The 22,001-nt window shown below is 37.2% G+C and overlaps 1 protein-coding gene across 1 annotated transcript in view; it reads left to right on the forward strand.

Annotated features, from left to right (window-relative positions):
• Window positions 1–22,001, forward strand: part of CXADR (CXADR Ig-like cell adhesion molecule) — a 41,330-nt gene that overhangs the window by 4,779 nt on the left and 14,550 nt on the right. The window contains exon 2 of the mRNA XM_072614736.1: window positions 19,249–19,415. Coding sequence (XP_072470837.1) covers window positions 19,249–19,415 — 167 coding nt within the window. The remainder of the gene's footprint in view (window positions 1–19,248; window positions 19,416–22,001) is intronic.

A 22,001-nucleotide genomic window follows, 5' to 3' on the forward strand; every position in this document is an offset into this window, starting at 1 on the left:
CAGGTGATGAGGCCTTCACCTAGAGATGTGGTGGTGTCAGGAGAGAAGGGGGCATATTGAAGAGATCTTGACAACATTGAACGTGGCAGTGAGATGACACACTGAGGGCCTGGGAGGATGGTATTACCCTCTACAGTCCTAAGAAAGTGGGTAGGAGCAGGGGAAAAGATGATGAATTTGTTTTGGGGTATACCGAGTTAAAGATTTCTACTGGCCATTTGATTCTAAATGCCTGAAAGGCTGTTGGAAATTAGAGGTTGAAGGCCAGCAGATAGGTAGACTTGAGAATGTACAGATCAGTGGGAGCTGATGAGATCAAGTGAATTGGTATAGAGGGAGAACAGAGGAGGGTCCATGTACAACCTTTACAATGATTGTAACTGTAACGGAAACCCTTCAAAGTACTGTAGAAATGTGAGGAGTTGTAGTTATTATATTGAATTATGGAGGATCACAGGAAATTTTCATAGAATAATATTTGAATAGTACTTTAAAATCAGGGACATTCCAGGTATAGGAAATGGCATATTAAAAGTACGTTTGCTTGGAGCTTTAGACTAAAAGCAGTGATAAGGTAGCATTAATTGTAGAGTGATAGTAAATCAGCTAGGGCAGAGACATCTCCCTACTTCAAACTAACAAGTTAAAATTTAAGTGGGAAATATTTAACAATAAGTAAAAATAAAATAGAACATAGATTATGCGAATATCTGGTTTTCTAAGTCAATATACAGCTTGTAGGAATCCTTTGTAAAATTTAATGGCCTCCAATTTCTGTTTACTGGTCTAGGACTTTAAATGCTAGGATAAGAAGTTTGAATTATAATTCAGTAGGGTTTAGTTTAATTCAGCCAATATTCAGAACCTGCTATGTTTAAGGCACTGTGCTAAGTGCTGGATATATAAAGGTGGCATAGCCTATTTCCCCTAGTAGTTTGCATTCTGTTAGGGAATATAGCATGTACACAAATAAGTAAATAGAAGAGAATAGATCATTTGTGCAGGGATAGGTGGTGGTAGTGGGGAGAGACAGAGAACACTAATAAGGAAGGAATTAATGGAAATGGAGCTTCTTATCCCAGCCTTGAAGTCATAAGATAAGGATTCCGAGACTTAGTGTTGAAAGATTACACGCCTTGGAAAGCTTCAATCAGTACAAGACTAGATGTGTTTATTAATTTAGTAGAAGTGATAAGGTAGAAAGGACATAGAAATGACAAGATTCAACAAGCCCAGGAAGGTTAATGCTGGTGAGTAGGTCACTAAAGTCATGGATAAAGGTAGGCCAGGGGGTTGTGGGAAGATGTTAGCTTGTTAAGATCCCACATCCTCTTAGTAATGTACCACTCTATTAACTGATAGAAAGAATCACCTGTAGTCAGAGCATCCAATCCAAGAAAATCCGTAGAAGAACCCCTAAAGTCCTGAAGGGAGATTTGAGAATCATCTCTGTCCTGGGACAGAGAAGGTTTTGGACAAAGTGCAGTGGGTTAGAGTTCAGTCAGCACTGCCTAGAGAGCTTGCTACTGTTGCAGCATTTCTGACCTCAGCTCAGCAGTGCCCAAGACCAGGCAAGCCCAGCCCTCAGGGAATGCTGCTTGGACTTTTGAGGTTTTCACTACTGTCTTTCATGACACTCCCTGTCCAACCTGAGCCTTTCCCAACCTCACAGCTGACTGCTTAAGAACTTTCCCAGATGGTCTAGCCCTGGAAAACAAGGCCTGAGATCACCCCAGTCCCAACCCAGTCCTAGTCTAGCAGAGAGTAGTCTCAAGGCATTCCAGGAAAGGTCCAGTACAATAGCAGTGATCCCAGCCCAGCTTTGGAGAAGGGTCCTAGAGAAAGACTAGCCAGAACAGTCCCTGAAGCCTGTGGCAGAAGTCCAACAACTGAGGGATAGGACTCCAAGTCAAGACTCCAATAGGAACAGGTCCCAGAACCCTGTGACAAGAGGAAGCCCTAGACATAGCCCAGCACTGGAACAATTCTTACATTACAGTTAATACCTTCCAGTTCTTAGTGTATGTTCTCATTCTCTCCCTCCTCTCCACAAATTATCTAATTATTATCTTCTATTTACTTAATTTGTATTCATGCCGTATCCAGTACCTAGCACAGTACCTTAACCATAGTAGGTTCTTATGATTTGCTGAATTAAAGTAAACTCAACTGAACTATAATTCAAACTTCCTATCCTCATATTTAAAACCCTAGGAAATCTAGTATCACTCTGCCTTTAATGCTGCCTCATTACTCCTCCTCTGCTCCATCCTCCAACCATACTAACATGCCTTTTTGATCTTGTTCATGCTATTTCAGAACTATGCCTGAAATGTACCCCACCCTTCCTCTACTGATTATGTTTTATGCTCAAAAGTTTCCTTAATACATCAGTTGCCTTGGAACAAATTCATGTTCTCAAAACAAGTCTCATAACAGAATTTATTATAGAGGGAATTCTTACTAAGGTTTGACTAGGTGGTCTCTGGAGTCCTTCCCAACTCGGAGATTCTGTATTCCCTGTTTGTAGAAAGTAAAAGAAGTGGTATGTTGAAAGGTTTTAACCATGTTGCTAGGGGTTCATGAGGGAGCTGTCTGTATGAGACAACCTTTGTTTTCATTGTTATTGGACAGAAAGGATAGCAGTTTGAAAGGTTAGCTTCAAAAGTTCCATTTACCCACTTTTGTAGAGAAATGTTAAAAGGAGAAATAATTTTATGTTAAGTTAATATGCTAATATCCAAGTAATGAATTGGCCGAGTTCCAAATGGGCAAAAATCATAGATTTACAACTGGATGGGATGATTTTGGAATTATTGTTTTAGCACATCTTGTAGCAAAGAAATGGGAATAAGTACATCTCCATGCTCCTCTATGATGGCAATCAAAATGGGATCTTTTGCTGTTTTTGTTTTAGTATTATCAAGTGCCTCTGATTGAATCTTACCTTTATCAATCAAGAGTCTTTACAAGAACTAAAGTACAGAAACAAGTTTTTTTCACTAGAAACAGTATATGTGTTTGTCTTTTAATGTGATTTAAGATCTTTCCCAAGGGAGCTTGATTAGAGGAGTTGTTTTGTAGGAGGGTCCCTAGTACCTTTATGTTTCTTCTACTGAGGCACTGGGCTGTGATGCTCTCTGGCTTCTAACAAAGGTATAGATACTCATAGTTGAGGTTTTATTTTGGGGCTGAGTTTTGGTAAGAAGGTTTGAGTTTCCCATGTGAGGATTCTGGGAAGCTACTAAAGGAGCCCTCCTGGGTTTGAGAACCCAGGTGTTGTGCTTCCCTCTTTGGTAATTATGGTCAGACAGCTGTACCTATCTGTTGAATTATGGTCAGGCAGAGGAAATCATATCTGTTAACTTTTAATTTCTTTGTATTTTCTTTGAGGTTCAGGGTGTTGACTCCCCTGAACTAGGTGAATGATACATGTGCTTGGTTAAAAGATTCATACATGTGCTTGATTAAGGTAATTGTTAATCCTTCAAAAGCTGGCTTTCCTTTTATCAATGTACATCAAAGAACCTGTGATAGCAGGCCCCCCTGTGTATGTTGGGGTGCTTACTGATACACTCTACGCCATGCCTTCCTAAACATTAGAGTTCTTAGCCTTTTTTTAATTTCATAGATGACTTTGACATTTTGGTGGACTCCATTCTTATAATATTTATTTAAAGTCATAATGGAAGGAAATGCATAGTTTCAGTTAGAACTTATTGAAAATGTAATTTTTTTCTCATCCATGCGCACTGACTCTTTCCAATTTGATCAGTTAAGCACTCCTACAGACCTTTGGCTCAATGTCTCTGAAATTGTATTTACTGTGTTATATATCAATCAGTAAATACTTAAGCACGTGCCAGGCAATGTACTAAGTTCTGGGGCTATAAAAAGAGGCAAAAAAAACCCAAACTCCTTGCCCTCAAGAAGCTTATAGTCTAATGGGAGAGACAAGATACAGACAGATAACTTGCCAAGGAAGCTATTTATTGGATAAATAGGAAATAATTAAGAAAAGGAAGGTCCATCTTTATGTACGAAGTTTTCAAAGATTGATTGATGCTGTGAAAAGACTTTGATCAGCAGGAACTAAAATCACCAAGCCACTAAGAAGAAAATCCACCTGGAAGCCTGTGAATGATACCAACCACTATCTTTTTGATGATCTACCAATAGCATAGCAATATTGAACATTAGGGCCTTCAAACTGGAATCCACAGATAATACTTTGAGGTTGGCACTGAAATAGAAATTAGGGTGAAATTTGTAGGTAAACCTACCCCTTACCCAAGGAAAGGACACTGCACCCTCTCCTAGGTCACTAGAGATGTGTGTTTGTTTTAAATATCAGAGCAACTAAGGGGGACACGATGTTTTATTTCAAACCACTACATGTAGCAGTACAGCAGTTATAAAATTGAAGCAGGGAGGTTTTGTTTACTAATTGTTTTATTTAATATCTTAATCAGTCTTTGTTTTAAAATAACATTGGACACAAACTGAACTTAATCTCTCTAAAAGTCAGTGCAGGCTATTAAATAAATAAAATTTTCAAAAGCAATCTTGACTTATCTTCAGCTTTCTATGAGAAGCCTTTTGGTTTTATTTCATGGATTCTGCTTTGTTACAAAGGATAATTTAAATTGTTGCTTTAGTCTTATGGTGAGATAGCAAATCAAGTTCAAAATTTTACTTATATTCTAGTTGAGTGCCATGTGTACTTGTTACAGCTCATTCTTTAGATTAAGGTAGTAAAATTATCTAATGATTATGTATCTGGGATTTTATCATAATTCTCAAGGCCAGTTCTACCATGATTGTTGAAACAGTAGAGACAAAGAAAGATGGAGCAAGAGAGAGAAAAACACAAGTTCAAAAAACATGTTTCAGTTCAAAAAACTCAGTTTAAGGAAAGGACTATTTTGGCAATATGAGGGCCCTGAAGATTATCTTTTGACTCTGTCTTACAGACAGAGGCTAATTAATGAAATTACCTTTTAGGTAAGAGGAATAAAACGTTACTAACATGTTTTAAGACACCAGGTATGGGGGACAGCTGGAGAAAATGTATTACTTGAGGAAGTTAATGTCTTGAGTATGAACACTTCTACTGTCTTTTCAAGACTTTGGGATCCTTTTTAATTTCTGTACTTGATTTTAAATTCATATCATACTCATATTTTACCTTTTCAAGGCTTTAAAGTATCCTGTCTCTTTGTTTTAATAAAAGAATTGTATTTTCAAATATTAGACCAAAGATTGACTTACTCTGACTATATGCTTTCTTATTTCAAAATTATACTTCTTGTTATTCATGGGATTTAAAATCTTCTTAAAATATAGTGAAGATTTATAATCTTACATGAAAATTTCCAAACATTTGAAACATAATATTCTATCTACATTGCTGAGACACAAAATGCAATAATCCCCCTACCCCAAAAACAAAATATTCCTTGGTCACACTAGGGAAAGGTTCATTTATTTAAAGATGCACACACAAAAAAACATTGCTTCAGCCAAATAAGGGGAAGTGGAGAGAAGACTGTAATTTGTTTATAGTATACACTTACACAAAGCAAACTAATAAAATGGTTTTATGCTTTCTATTTAAGGAGTCTTTTATAACACAGTGAAACAGACATCATAGTTCTACTCTGAACAAAAATACTTCCCATATCCTGGAGCAACACAGAGAAGTAAATAAATGTCTATCACTTAGAAAGTAATTAGAGAAACTACTGATAATTTCTGTAACTAATAGTAAATGGTCAGAAAAGAGTATCAAAATGCTGAGTGCTGCTATTTAATCAAAATGGTAAAATGAAAATGAATTTTTATATGTGTGTGTGTATAATTTTTTTTTTTACACACTTTGTATACCTGAATCCAGTTGTCTAGATTGTTGGGCAATTTTCTCCTTGTGGAACAGGCCTTACTGTACTTTGCCAAATGCAGTAAGATTTGGGAAATTTAGAATACCATCTTGCAGAAAAAAATTTACTCATTCTAAAATCAGTGTGTTCAGTCATTTAGTCTCTTTGTGACCTTACGGACCATACTGTCCATGGGGTTTTCTTAGCATGGATGCTCGGAGTGGTTTGTCATTTCCTCCTCCAGTGGATTAAAGCAACAGAGTTAAGGGACTGGTCTAGAGTCACATAACTAGGAAGTGTCTGAAATCACATTTGAACTCAAGTCTTCCTGACCCTGGACCCAGCAGTCTATCCATTATCCATCTAAAATTAAAATTGGTTACTGCTAAGTTTATAAGTCATAGAACAAGAGTGGGCACATGAAGCACTTTGAAATATTTTTCTGCTGTCTATCATCCCCAGGTGATAAAAGGTTTTCTGCCCACATGGGTTTTCAGGTAACGGCTACTTTCTTCATGGTCAAACTGACAAAACAAAAATACTTTAGTAGCTTCACCCTAAATACTCACCTTGATTATAAACACCCAGATTCAAATCTAGATAGCTTTTTTCTTAGTTTTTATAATAAAATCTTAAGATAATAATGACTGGAATCCCCATTCTTAAATGGAGCACTCACTGAAAATACTGAAAATGCAAGGAAAGGCTATCAGTTTACTGCTGTATCACTTTGGGTGAGGGTGGAGGGGCTGACAGATACACATTCCTCTCTCCACCCTTTCTGAACTCCTATCTGGTGAGCTGGATTTAAAGAAAAGTCCTGACACACCAGAAAGCCAGAGATGCACAAAGGACTTAGTGGAGTATGAATAAACAACAAACCTAATGAAAGTCTGTCACCACTCTGTTATAGAGCTCCGACTTTTGCTGGCTCAAAATGAACAGAACAGAGATAGAATAATACGTTTAAAAGTTTTTGATGTAGGTAGTCAGTTGTGACCCCATTTGGAGTTTCCTTTGAGACTCAACTAAAATCTCATCTTCTACAGGAAGCTTTACCACAATCCCTCTTGATATTCTAATGCCTTTTTTCTTAATTATTTTCTCTTAACCCTGCATATAGCTTGTTTGTACATATTTGTTATCTCCCCCATTCGATTGTGAACTTCTCAAGGTCAAGGGACTACATTTTTCTTTGATTTGTATCCCCAGCATTTAACACAATGCCCAGTATATGTTGTTCGTTCATTTTTTGATTATGTCTGACTTTCAGTTACCCCATTTGAGGTTCTCTTGGCAAGGATGCTGGAGTGGTTTGCCATGTCCTTCTCCACCTAATCTTATAGATGAGGAAACTGAGACAAACAGGGTTAGGTGACTTGCCCAGAGTCACATAGCTAGTAAGTGTCTGAGGCCAGATTTGAACCCAGGAAAATAAGTCTTCCTTATTCTATCTAATCCTGGCATTTTGTCCTCTGTGCCACTCAGCTATCCCCTTCATTACAATATGTGCCACAATTTATTGAGCCTTTCTCCAGTCAATGGACAGTTGATTTTTCCAGTTCTTTGCTACAAAAAAAAATCATGCTATAAATAAATTGCTGTATATGGAATCTTCCATCAGTGATCGCTTTAGAGAATATGCTGTCTGTGGAATCCTCTGATTATTGGACTGATTGGACTGGATTTGCGCGATGCCAAATTCCTTTCCTCTAAATGCCTGTACCAGTTCACAGGTCCAGCAACAATGCTTTTGTTTTCCTCTTTCCACAACAACCTTTGCCAAATTTCTGATCTGATTTGCATTTCTCTTATTAGTAATATGAGCTATTTTTTCATATAGTTGTAACAGTTCATCATCCTTTCCAAAACTGCTTACTATTTTATGTAGTCCTTTGTGTCCTCTGACTACTTTATGTTGGGGAATGAATGTGAATCTTATATATTTCTCTGAGCTGTCTATATACCTTATTTATCAAACCCTTATCAGAAATAGTTGATACAAAGATGTTTCCTCTTAACTTCTACTCTGTTCCTAGATGCATTAACTTTGTGCAGAAGTTTTCATGTATTCAGAATTGACTATCCCCTGTTTGGTTAAGAATTCCTCCTCTACTCATGGCTGTGAATTTATGATCTTTAGTATTCAGTTGCAGACATCTTTTTAATTTATTATAGAATATAATGTTTTTTTCTAAGCCTCACTTCTGCCACACCAATTTCCTTTCTCCCCCCAGCAGTTTTTAATAAATAGGAAGTTTATTTCCCAAAGCATTTTGGGGGGTTTATCAAACATTGGGTTATGGAATTCCATAATTTCTGATTTTTCCTAGTCTAATCTGTTTCATTGCTGTTTTTTAACCAATCCCAAGTACGTGTGATGATTGCTACTCTGTAACATAGTTGGAGGCTTTGAAGTGTTCTATTATCCCTTCATACTTTTTTCTTTATTTCTCTTAATATCCCAGATCTTTTGTTTCTCTAAGGAATTTTGTTTTTTATTTGGCTCTGGAGAGTATTCCTTTAGGACTTTTAACAAACACAGTCTGTGTGTGAGTAGCAGCCCCTCCTTTCCCTTCTCTCCTTACACAGGGGTGCTCTGCCCAGGTTAAGGTACGCGCTTCGATGGCCAAAAACTGCCTTTGTCATCTGGGTTTACTGGCTAGATTTCTTTCTCAAAGACCAAGCCTTAAACCCAATTCACTCTGGAGCTCAAAGATTGGACAATAGGTTCCTGCCTTCCTAGCACAGAGTGAATGTAAATACTTAATAGTAACTCGTTTGGCCAGCCACCCTGAGGGTCTTCTCCCAGTTTTGTTTTGTTTTTTCTTGTTTGTTTGGTTTTGGTTTTTAATTAAAGAGGCCATCCCTTGAGTAACTACTTAAAGAGGCCTATTCACTGGATGGGCGTTATCTCACTCAAAGTGAGAACCACTAAAATGGCCAAGATCCCCCGTTGCATCCCGGACAGTCATCCTGATGAATAGCTGGCCACTGGATCCAGATGACTCAGGAGGAGAAAGCAAGGCTGGTGACCTTGCATAGCCCTGCCTCCCTCAAATCCAAGTCAAGTGCAAGTCATGTCATCATCTCCCTGATGTCATGGTCTTCTAAGAACCAAGGACATGATTTTGACAGTATTTTCATTATTATTATACTAGCACAGCATGGCTATGAGCACCAAAGAGTTCATCTGTTTTGTTAGATAGACAGCTGCTTGCTGTTTACCTTTTGTTCTCAAAAAATGCCGTGATATCAGGGAAGTGATGCCATGATATACAAGTTAGGGAGGGCCAAAGTCACGAGCCTCACTTTCTCCTCCAGAGCCATCTGGGTACAGTGGCAAGAAATGGATCAGGACAACTGAAGATGGCCCCAAGATAGGGGACCTTGGTCAAGCTAAAGTCTTTAACAGGACTCACTTGGACTGAGGCAGTGCCCCTTGTGATTAAGACTTAACAAAAAATGAGGTAAAGAATGGTCTCTTAAGAAAATTGATGTGGGAGGGGTGTGTTTGATTCTAAATATCTTAAGCATTTTGTTGTTACTTTGAATGGGATTCCTCTTTCTATTGTCTCTTGGATTTTGTTGTTATAAAGAAATATTCAAGAGGTTCCTGATTAGAACTATTCTGTATGTGTGTTCGTCCTTCGTTGCCAAAGAAGACCATGTCATCAGAGAATTAATGACATGACTTGCACTTGACTTTGTTTTTGAGTGAGGGAGGGCTATGCAGGTCACCAGCCTCACTTCTCCTCCAGAGCCATCTGAATTCAGTGACCAGATATTCATCAGGATGACTGGAGATGATCCAGGATGAGGCAGTTGGGGTTAAGTGACTTGCCCAAGGTCACACAGCTAGTGAGTGTCAAATGTCTGAGATGAGGTTTGAACTCAGGTCCTCCTAACTCCTACCCTGGTGCTGTATCCACTGCACCACCTAGCAGCCCTAAGGTGAATCTTTCTGATTTCAGGCCCAGCAGTCTATCCACTGTGCCACCCAGCTGCCTGATTAGAGCTATGGTTCTTACTGGATTGAAGTTATTAAAGGGGAATAATTCTAGAAGACTGTCAAAGATTCATGTCTTCCAAAAAAAAAAAAAGCTTATCCAAAATCTCTAGATTTGTACTCATTTGCATCATTTGTCAGGGCTGTCTCACAGGTCTAGTGACCATTGACAGCAGACACTGGTTTTTCCATCTTGCCTCAACAGCTTCGGTGAAGTTATTCAATGCTTTTCTCTTGCCTTTTAGTGGAGGCACATCTCCCATTCAAGAGCTTTTAAACCCACTTCAAGGAAAAGGGGGGGGGAAACTTCAAAGAAAAATGAAACTAGCTATTACTGAGGAGCTACATCAGCAGTACCATTTGCAGACTTCTGAGGGACTCAGCAAATATGACAAGCACCATCAGACTCAAAAGCTGCTCTGAATATCCAGCTTGGTGTATACTACAAACATGAGGCTCGCTCATAGATGAGGCTTCTAAGGATATAGAAAAAAGCTTCAGGAGAATCTGAAATTTAAAAAGCTGTTCAAAAGCTAATGCTTGAGGAAAAGTTTTCTTGGACATGGGCTATGTTGCAGGCTGAGAAATGCTTGAAGAAAATTTTTAAAAAAGAAGTGAATTACTGAGTGACCAAGAAAAGAACCCATATAGTGTTGTAGGACTAAAAAATGGAAACAATGAGATGTTTCAGATAGGAACATTAGACCAGCAAGAAATCCAGAACATTAAGAAAAAATAAGAGCAGACTCTGTCGTGACACAGGAAAGACCTAAAAGAAATGATTCCAGTGTTAGAAGAAATGTCTCAGATATAGAACTTAGGAGACACACTGAACAAGAATGAGTCTCTGTCACTACAAATACCAGAACATTTCGTTTCAAACTCAAGCAGTTCTTATTGCATTGATTCAAGCAAATTTATGAGGAAATCTCAATGATCTTGACTGCTGCAGTGACACTATCTATATGAATTGTTTGATGAGAGAAAGAGGACTTTTATTTTTATAGATCTGTCTTCAGGTCAGACATAAGCCGTTTACACCTCCAGAAATATCTACTTTGTGAGCTGGAGAGAATTATCTCTTATACCTCTGGACTTGGGTGACATTTGTGAAGAGGAACAAATACAACCCATCTTTGCCTGTTACTTTTTACCTATTCAGAGGAGCAACTAACCTGATGATCTGCCTCCTCACTAACAGTAGAATGGCATGAGATATTGATGCCCGAGAAATCCAATTCAATCCAATCAACACTTATTATGCACATACAATTTCCCCAGCACTTTACTAAGCCATGGGGATACGACTGATAAAAAGAAAAGCAGTCCTTGTCCTCTAGGAGTTTACAATTTAATGAGGGGAGACAAAAAGAGGCAGGAAAAGAGCCAGGAGAGACACCATGGAGTCCCTGGGGTGGAGGCATATTGATCCAGGCAAATCAGCAGGTACAAAGAGGGCAGATGGAGTAGCAGTGTTTCAGAATAATTCTGGAACTATATCCTACTTTATGATCTTCAGAGGACTCAAGTAGAGAGGATTTGAAATTGAATTTTGGTCTACGAGGGCCAATAATAATTTTGTTTTCTGTAATTAAAAAATTAGAATGGCAATGGAATCTTGCATTGTTTACTCCTTATCCTAGTCAGCTGTGTCTATGACAGTGAGATCCACTATAGAAAATAATCTGTAAAAATTACCCTTTTATATTTCTATCAAGAATTCCATCAATAGAAAATGAGTCAAGAAAGACTTTTGTTGGAATCCTGCCTCTCGGGTATCCACTATTTCCATAAACGCAGGTGCCTCTATAAAGCCTATCACATGATAATTTTTAGTAAATATTTGGATTGGAGTGGGATAAAAAAATATGCTTGATTTTTATGGATTTATGTTATAGCCTATAGGTTTGCCCAACCTGTTTTCTCAATTACTATATTTGCTGATTCCTTAGGATTTTTCTAAGAAAGCTATCATCAGGTATCATCAGATAAGGGCAGTTTTGTCTCCTTTGCCTATCTTTATGCCTTTAATTTCTTATCTTTTTTGCTATTTCAATATATTTCAAATAATAATAGGGAGAATAGGCATTTTTTAATGCTTCTACTTATTTTGCAAAGATTCTAGAGTATTCCCATTGCATTTGAGTCTTTTTTTTTTAATTTTAGATAAATCCTTTTTAGGATAAAAAAATCAGCCGCTATACTTTGAGGATTTTTGGTATAAATAAATTATGTGCTTTATCAGACTTTCAGTATCTGTTGAGAAAATCATTTGAGTTGAGGTTTGGGGTTTTTTTTGCTTTTAATATGTTGATTATTTTCCTAATTTTGAACCATCCTTGTATCCATGTTTCTTAATATTGAATGGTAAAGTTTTGAAATACTACATTCCAGCAAAGAGTAAATTGTCATTCTCCCTTAGGTGATAACTTATGTTGCCAGGGGAAAATGTCCAAGGTACGAAGGGTCCAGGGTAAGGATCCTAGTTACATCCCTGCTCTTGGCTGGGAGGTGGAGTCCTCCATTAAGGTATGAAGTTCCTGATCTATCTATCCCTTTCATTCTACATTCCCTAAGTCAGAAAATTAATATGTAGATGAGAATGCTGAGGTCTGTAGTCTTGATTTGTAGGGAGACAGTGCATGACAGGAATGGACAGAGAGAAAGTGAAAGCAAATATATATTCACTGAATGAAGGAAGCCATCTCCTGAAATCCTGGATAGGTAGGTGCCCAACACAGATGAAGTGAGGTGTGTTTTAATGGGGTTCTTATCTGGGAACAGGTGTTGGGGGCAAGGAGCCAGGAGTTTGGACCTGGGTTGTAGGTCACGGTTTGGTGCTGGACCTAGCTCAAGCTGGGGGAGAAGCCTGGGTTATTGGCAGCTGGTTTATATTTATACTCTACTCATGGGTGTGTCTTGCTTTGACAAGGTGACTTCACTATCTACTTTACAAGTAGGACTATATTTATCTCAAGGAGTTTGATAAAATGCTTCCTCAATTTTTGAAAATAATTTGTGTAGTATGGTTATTTGTTATTAATTAAATGTTTGAAAAAATAGCCCTAATCAGTTTGACTAAATGTTTATCCATTTTGTTTTTCAGATCTGTGTTTTAGTTTCTGTAATTTGGTTTCCAATTTGTCTATTCCTGATTCTCAAGATTTCCCCTTTCATGCTTATTTTGATTTTAGTTTCTGATTTTTAAAAATGTATATCTAGTTCACTAATTCTTTTTGATTTTGCTAATGTATGTTTTTAGTGATGTAATTTTTCTTGTAAAGACTGCTTTAGCTATAACCGCATTTTCAGTGCTGATTGCCGTGGAAATTCTACTTTTCCTAAGTCAGGATGTTGAGTCAAGATTAAGCGAATGATCAACCAGTCAATCAGTAAAGATTTATTTAGCAGGTATCCTATGCCAGTGCTTAGTACTGGGGATACAAATACAAAAACCCCCCCATAAAATCAGACAGCCCCTAGCCTCAATTTAATGAAGGAAGGACATGCACAAAAAGAAGCTAAAAAAGGCTGAGTTAGGGGTATAGAGGAGGAGGAAGAAGATACCTGGTGGGGTTAATGTTGGAGAGTTCCAGAGAAGTCCAAAAGTAGTGTAGCTTGTGGGCAATAGGAGAAAAACTATACTGAATCTTCTCTCTAAATAGAGATCCTGGGGGCCGTGGCCCTCTACTGAAGAGGCTACCAATGAGATATGAGTACCTGCCAGATTTCAGTCTTACAGCATGATTTGATTTCCCAATGATGAGTTCCTGGGGAAGGGGAGGCACGATGGACAGTTCCAGAAAAATCCAAAAACAGTGTAGCTGTTGGGAAATGGGAGTAAGTGGGCCTCACTCTTTCAGCTGGATTGAGACTTGTTCTTATCTTTCCTCTTGTTTCAAAATTTATTAAGTGCCTCCTGTATACTAGAATCTGTTCTAATAAGCACCGGAGATACAAAATGAAGCAAAAGACAGTCTGACCTCCAGTAACTCTAAATCTAGTGAGGGAGACAAACAAATATGTTCAGCTATTCAGCTGTATCAAGCACTTTTCGACATCCACTTCCCCCAGCTGCAAGTGCGTTTCCCCTCAAAATTACCTTGTATTTATTGGACAGGATAAGGCTATCTATCATGTGAAAAGAGCTTAGTCTTACTCTGGATCCATACACCTGAAGGAGAAACAATAGATTAAAGTTACAAAATGACCAATTTAGACTTGTCAGGAAATAACTTTTCAAGATTTGTCTCTTGAAAGGTGGGGTAGGTGTCTACTTTTCAGGTATATTACAGTCAGGCTTCCTTTTCGTGCATGGATAGAATTAGATGGCTGCTTACGTCCCTTTCAATTAAAAAATTGTGTGATTAGCATTGAGCCAAATCTATAAGAATAAATTAAATAGGGAAAATTGTAGCCATATACCTGGGGATTTGAAATAGCACCACAGATACTAGATAGGGAATGGGCAGTTAGCAGTTGTTTTGAAAAAGATCTCTTGTGAGTTTTAGTGGACTTCAAGCTTAGTATGAGTCAACAATTTGATATGGGATGACTGGGGAGGTGGTAGTCACACTATTCTGTCTGCCTTGGTCAGACCAACACTAGAGTATTTTGTTTAGTTTTGAGTGGCACATTAAGGGACAATTTTAAAATCTCCCATATCATCCAAAAGAGGGCTGCCAGAATGATGAAAAACCTCGGGACTGTGCTATATATGAGTCATCCAAAGGAATTGGTTATGTTTAGTCTGGAAAAAGGGAAGATAAAATTTGGGACGAGGTTGAGGGAGAATGTGAGCTAACATGACTTTGACTTTTGAGTGGTTGTCATGTCATGATTGACTATTCATATCACTTTTTAATGGGTACAATTTACAAAGATGCATGTTTAAGTCTGATGTAAAGTAAAACTTGCAAATGTTTAGAACTATCAAAAAAATGAAAATATGGCCAGAAAACCATTTGGTATGTTAGCGTTGAAGAGATTTTCAGGGAGGTACCTACCAGCTGGACAAGATAGCCCTTCAGGCCCATTCCAGCACTGAAATTGTGTAATTCTGTGATCTCACTTCCACAGTTTTATATCACACTCAGATGTGGTCCTCACCTAGCCACAATTCTACCTAAGAACATAATGGAAAGATTTTTCAACCATTTATCAATGCCCCACACAGATTTTCATTGAAGACTTAACCAAAATATAAACTCCTTTTATTCTGGGTCTCCTCAGTGATAATAAGACAGCAATTTGATCATTGTCTTATTTTTTAAGAAGAAAAGTGACTCATGTTGTTTGCGATGTTTTTATGTCATCCCTCTTTCTAGTTATTTCTATGTTTACATGTTTCTTTGTCACTCTGTATGTCTGTCTCTCTTACGTCTCTGTTTCTCCCCATCTCCCTCTTGGAGTATTATAATTTACAGGTTCATTTTTCCTTTATATTTAAGAGAAATTTGCAAGGTATCTCAAAAACAGAAAGATACCAGAGGTGTTGGGAAAAAAAAATTGTGACTGAGGTGAAAATCAACAGCTATGCATTGGGAAATAGGCAGTCACCTTTTTTGCATTGACTTTGAGAGATGTAGAATATGTAAGAGCCCCATTGTGTTTGTTTTTTCTTGATGGTGAAAGAACATTTGATTGATATCTTTTCCAAGAACATGTGCATCAGAATCATTCAGGAGAAGTTCCTGAATTTTTCTATGTGGAAACAAAAAGCATTTTATGGACAAAAAGTATGCAGCCATCAAAGTAAATAAATAGTGGAATTTACTTTGAGATTTTGACTTCATTGTACGTAATTTTAAAAAAAATTTCTTATCTTCAAATTCAAAATTTAATGATCCCTGTAAAAATGAGAACACTTTCATATTCAAAGTAGAACAGAAAAAAATAAGATTATGTAAAACCATGAATCTCTTGCATACAGCTTGCTCTTCAAAAAAGTATGTAATTCAACACGTTTACTTTCAAAGCTGTCTTTTTCTGTTTTCCTGAATTTCCCTTTGTTTTCTTTCATATATACTATAAAATGCTTCATTTGTCTTCTTTTTTGTGGGGGCACAACCATGACCCTCACCTCTCCTCTTCCAAATTAAAAAAAAAACCAATATTTGTAATAAATAAGCATAATCAAGGAAAACAAATCCATATATTTTTCATACTTTCAAATGTATGTCTGATTCTAAACTTAAGTGTTTTAACTCTGCGGTCAGGAGGTAGGTAGCATGTTTCATCATCAGCCCTCTTTGAAGGCAGTCTTCTTAAAATCTTTTAGTTATTTTTCTTCCCAATATTGTGATTGTGTAAATTGTTCTCCTTCTGCTTCTTCACTCCATAGCAATTCATATAAGCACTCCCAAGTTTCTCAAAACTGGCCCTTTATTTTATAAGGTGTAATATTATATCCACATATCATAATTTGCAGCCACTTAACAGAAATAGCTGTTATAAATATTTTTGTACATATAGGATCTTTTCTCCTTTTTCTTCAATATTAATAGTGCTTGTTCATTATATCTGATCTGAAGCTGAAGTGACTGATTAAAATGCTGAACATTTTAAGTTATTGTCTTCATTCATTCTTTTCTTGTTGCTTATTTTGAAAGATGGCAAAGACCTTGAAGCTATTTGCAGACAAAGCAGATAGGTGCATTTCTCCAATTATTCTGTTCGTTATAAGATATGCAAAATTTATAGTAATGACTTAAATTACTTAGGATAAAATAGTTCCAAGACTGAAATGTTAAAAACTTCTATATAGTTGTATTTTGCCTGTAGATCAGAATATTAGCTCCGGTAATATACAGAACAAGTCAGTATCCTAGCAATGTGTTACTTTGTATCCTAGCAACACTTGGTGACCTTGTTCTGCCGGGACATTGTCAAATACAGATATGTGTAATAGAATTACATGTAAACTCTAGTGGAAGATTAGTAAAATATTATCACCCTCGAATATTTCCAAGTTTCTAGGTTCTTTTCCTAAGTAAGAAGACCAATTTCTTTTATTTGTTTTTAATAAATGGAGGAACAAGCTAAATTACACAGTATTTGAGTAACATATTTATTAGAAAAAATCTGCTACTAAAGATGTGAGGAAATATTGGGTGCTTAATATGTGCCCAGCACTGGACAGGTTTGCTAAACAGATTTAATCACACCCTGAATTAGCAGACACCTATCTCTCCTGTCCTCATTTTAACACTCAATTATCTTCTCCGACTTTTCTCTTTCCAGACTGATCTCTATCTGGGCATTCACATTACCACAGTGCTCACAAAGTGAGCATTGCTTTTAGTTTTCACCTAGCATTAATTAATCCCTAACACTGTTACCTCTCGTTGGTTTCATAGTGCCCACAGTGGGGAACAGTCTCAAAATTAAGAAAGAAATGACTGTTACCAATATGGCTTTGCCATGTGTATGGTGAATATTTAAATGTACTTTGGAGATGGCATTTATTTGTGTGATGAGAAATTACTCCTGGGTTTCGTCAGTTTGCTTTTTCCCCAAGTCTGTACCTGCACGCCATCTCCCCACCCCACTCCACCCTTATGCCCTTTCTTGGACTTCAGAAAGCTGTCCCAGGTACTTGTGAGCCACAACCCTCTCCACCCTATTGCTCATCCAAAAGGACCCCTAGTTCAAAGAAAAAACTTGTAATAAAATGCCATATTAATAAAAATAATAACAGACCAGCCCCCCCCTATAAACCTGGGGTTCATTTTCCCATAAATACCCCCTCAGAGGGTAGAGTGAATACAAATAGGAATCACATGTGGAGGGGGTAATTCTGTGCTGACTGCATGCCACTTCTTGATTCCAGATGTTCTTTAGCTACCCTGGTTTCTTCAGTACCACCTTTTACTCTGTCTTGGAAGACTGTGGTTTACTCAGCTCTATCAATTGTTCTTTAAATCCCTCTACTATCCACTGGAGGGAGTTAGAGTAAAACCAGACAATGTAGAAGAATCAAAAAGGAAACAAAGCTTCAGAAAATAGTTTGGAACCATTTCTTACCTGGAATGTAATCATTACTAGTTCCTATTGCTAAGTGGCAAGATAATAGAAGGGGAAAGGTATTCCCCAATGAAGGTACCAGACTTATTAGATATTTTTACATCCAGTTAGGAGCCTAAACTTGGATATATTCTCCTTATAAAATAAGCTCTGAACAATCTTTAGACCTGAGATAGACAAAGTGCCTTAGAGTTCATATTTACATTATAACCTTTTGCCTGTTTTTTCTACTTGCTCTGTGTGTGTGTGTGTGTGTGTGTGTGTGTATGTGTGTGTATGTGTGTATCTTATTAAAGATGATTGCATTCTGGAAAATAAGTATTTGGACAAACCACTTTCTGGCTCCATTTGCTAGGTTTCTCACCTGGCTGATGAGGCTAGGCTTGCCCTCAATTAACAACAGGACAGGTCAGGTAACTGAGGTATGTGCTGACACAAATCATCAGCCTTGAACCTTATAATTACCTGTAGCAAACCTCACTGTAACTAAGCCTGGACTCATTCCCAGTGGCTAGCATACTACCACCCTTTTCTACATTCCCCATCCCTGTGATACTGAACCCCTGACTGTTCAAAAACATCCCCTTCTCCAGCCTCAGCTGTACATGCCCTCATTCTCATCTCCTCAACCCTACTTGTTTGTGTCTCATTCCAGATCTGCCTCCCCTTTCCATTGTGCATTCAGGAGTACCTGCTCTATAATTAACAAACTTTTAAAATGAAACAAATATTACCTTATGAGTTTTCAAAGGGAAAACAATGGAAAATTGGGGAAGATAACTTTTTCATCATTATCTGAATTTGCACATACACAGAGAGTATTCTTCTAATGAGTACCTTATTTTTTTAAATGTATATTTTGACACGTTTTTGCTTTATGAATTATGTCAGCAAAATCTATTGCTTGGTAATATTTTCTTTAATTATAGCATATATACTTAAACATTACGAAGGCTTGAGCTGTAAAGGATGTCAAAATTAATTCAAAATCAGTCCCTTAATAAACATCAAATGTCCACTGTGTGAATAACATCTAAAACTGTTCTTAGGACCAGATTGCTGTAACAGTATGTGATTTAATGTGATAAGACTTTTTTGATAGAATTATGGTCATCCTACTTGGACAGCAGTCCAAAAAGTTTAAACTTGATTGTATAGAATACAGGCATGTAGGCTGTCAAGAGTATCATTTAATACTGTTTCAGCAAAATTCTGACAGTTTAAGATGTTTTTTAGTTTGTTAAAGAATGAATATTTTTCCATAATATGCCAAGTATTTTAACAAAATATACAATTAATAGATGCTTAACCTGTACACAAAATTATATTTTTTAGATGTGACCAGAAGTATTACTATAACCACTACTGAAGAGAAGATTGAAAAAGCCAAAGGAGAAACAGCTCATTTGCCTTGTAAATTTACAATTGCCCCTACAGACCAAGAATCTTTACACATTGAATGGATTAAATTGCGAGCTGATAACCAAAAGGATGACCAAGAGGTAAGTATTAATAAATATGCATTCAACAAAAATCTTTCTGAGCATCGACTGTACATATAGCATGTCATAATTTGGGGGCTTGGGAGAGGGTCTACACCCATGCAATCATTGCAATAAACTCTTAAGCATGGAAAATCCTTCCACTGATAAATTTGGCAACTCATCTATAATCTAGATTAGGCAGTTGTCTGAGGCACTGAGAAATGAAGTGATTCCAAGCCTAACCCTCTATCTATTAGGCCACTCTCACTTTCAGTAATAAAGACTTAAAATGGCCTAGATGTCTAGTAACTCATTAAATTATGGTATGTTCACATAATCACAGATTTAGAGCTGAAAGAGACCAACTGTCTCAGTTACAGAGGAGAAAATTAAAGCCCAGTGAAATGTTCCCAAAGTCGTATACATAGGGGATGTCTTTGCCAGGATATAATCCCACGTCTGCTAACTGCAGTACTGCTGTTTTTTATAATATGTCATAGTTATTCCTCATCATCCTACTACAGCACTTCATTGTGGAGTAATGGTGACTCTTAAAGACAACGTAAAAGGAATGTAAGTTTTAGCAGCTTTGATCGTCTCAGAAAAATTTACAAGGAAAGTACGAGTCAAGGAATCTGCTACCTGAGGAGCAAACTAGCTAATTGTGGAGAGGTTAATCTGGAGTAGATGACAAAAATCATTGACCAGGGCAGGCTATGACACAGAAAAAATAGAAAATTTCTTTTAATCCTTCACCAGTGATGGTGGTAGAGAGTCAGAAAGAGATCATCTGTTTTATAAATATTAGCAAATAGGTATGAGATCTTTATCCAAAGACCTTAGACTTAAGATAGGATTGGAAGATTTGATCCACATGAATTAGTCAACAAACAATTTTTAATCTTACCATTTGCCCAGCATCATGCTGTTGATATTCCAAAAACTAACGGAGTTTTAACTAAGCAGAAAAGTCGTTCCTTTGGCAAAGGTAAATAGAGGAACTTGCTGAATTATTTGTCTGGTGTCAATAAGAAATATCCTTACACGCAAGGTTAACTGAATGGTTCAGAGAATATAAAATCCTAATGTGCTTATTTTTTTATTGATTACTTTTCCATTTGACTAGGTAGAGCCAAATTCAGCCTTTGAGCAGATTCTGCCTTCAGCAGATCTCTTAATCATACAAAATTGCTTTGCAAATATAATTGTAGGAATAATTTCTGTTTAGCAGAATTTGATGATATGAAACAGAGGTACATGCTCACAACAACCCTGGGAAATAAGTACTTTTATTAACCCCATTTTATAGATCAAGAAATTGAGACAGATAGAAATTAAGCCACTTGCCTGGGGTCACACAGCTAATAGCTTAAACCTCTGAACTCAGATCTTTCTGACTCCAGGTCTGGCACTCCATCCATTGTATCATCTAGCTGCCTCTAGAGATATTCTTGATAAGCCTCCAATGACATTCCTGTAAAACAAATAAAATGTGGTGGGAATATGAGTAGTGAAATGATTGACTAAATTTACGCAGTCAGTTCCCAGTTTTGTGTTTTCTCAAGTTGTTTTGCTTTCTTATATTTTAGAGTCCTTGAAAAAGCCCTGTTTGCTTAGTGTAGAGCAAGAGAGTCCAGATGAAAAAATGTGACCTACACAAAGATAACTTTAATAAGCTTTATTGCTACTCACAAGGGACAAAGGTAAATGCCTACTGACAGGGACAGTCTCCTTGTGTAGCCTACATGCCCTTAGTAAACAAGCACATTGGGGGAGGTATTGGCCACATTCCAGCTAAAAGCCCAGAGATCCTTAAAGCTTGACATTATGTCATTTGAGACAAAGCCAGTATGATACTAATGGGAGACTACCCTCTTATCAATGCGATAGGTAAAGTAAAGGCATTTTCTAAATTATTCAATAAGGAGGGAGGGATGAGATACAGGAAAAAAGGAATGAAAAATTAGGGAAGTAGAGAATTTAAGCCTAACAGTACCATTCCAGCAAAAGGCTGAAATATGGTGGTCTGGCATCTTACTAGTGAACTTTCACTAGCTGTTTTGTTAGAATTTGCCTAACAGGAGGTTATGAGCTATCCTATAGAAATTTTAGATAAGAATGAGAAAGTACTTACTAGCTGTGTGACCTTGGGCAAGTCACTTAACCCTGATTGCCTCGCCAAGAATGAAAAAAAAAGGAAATAAAAAAGGTTCTTAATTGTTAACTTATTTTTGTATTCCTCCTGTATGGGCCATGAAACTGGAATGACTTTTTTTATTTAAATTTTTTGGGAGGAGGCCTGAATTATTTCAGTTTTAGGTATCAGTAAAACATCTGAACTCACTTGAATAGCCATTAGAGCCTAAAAGTGCACTAAAGGCTTTTGGAACATTCCCATGTTTCTTTGATGTAATACAAATTGAAACTATTCTCTCCTAATGGTCTTAGTTGTCAAATCTATTACCTTTTCTCAATCCTCATTCTTCTTGACCTCTCTCCAGACTTTGGCACTCTCCTCCTTGATACTCTCTGGGTTTTCAGGACATTACTTGTTTTCCCGCCTACCTTTGTGACCTTTCTCCTCTGCTATTTGCTCTGCCAGAT

The sequence above is a fragment of the Notamacropus eugenii genome, chromosome 5 (assembly GCF_028372415.1).
Source record: "Notamacropus eugenii isolate mMacEug1 chromosome 5, mMacEug1.pri_v2, whole genome shotgun sequence".
In the NCBI taxonomy this organism is placed as follows: Eukaryota; Metazoa; Chordata; class Mammalia; order Diprotodontia; family Macropodidae; genus Notamacropus; species Notamacropus eugenii.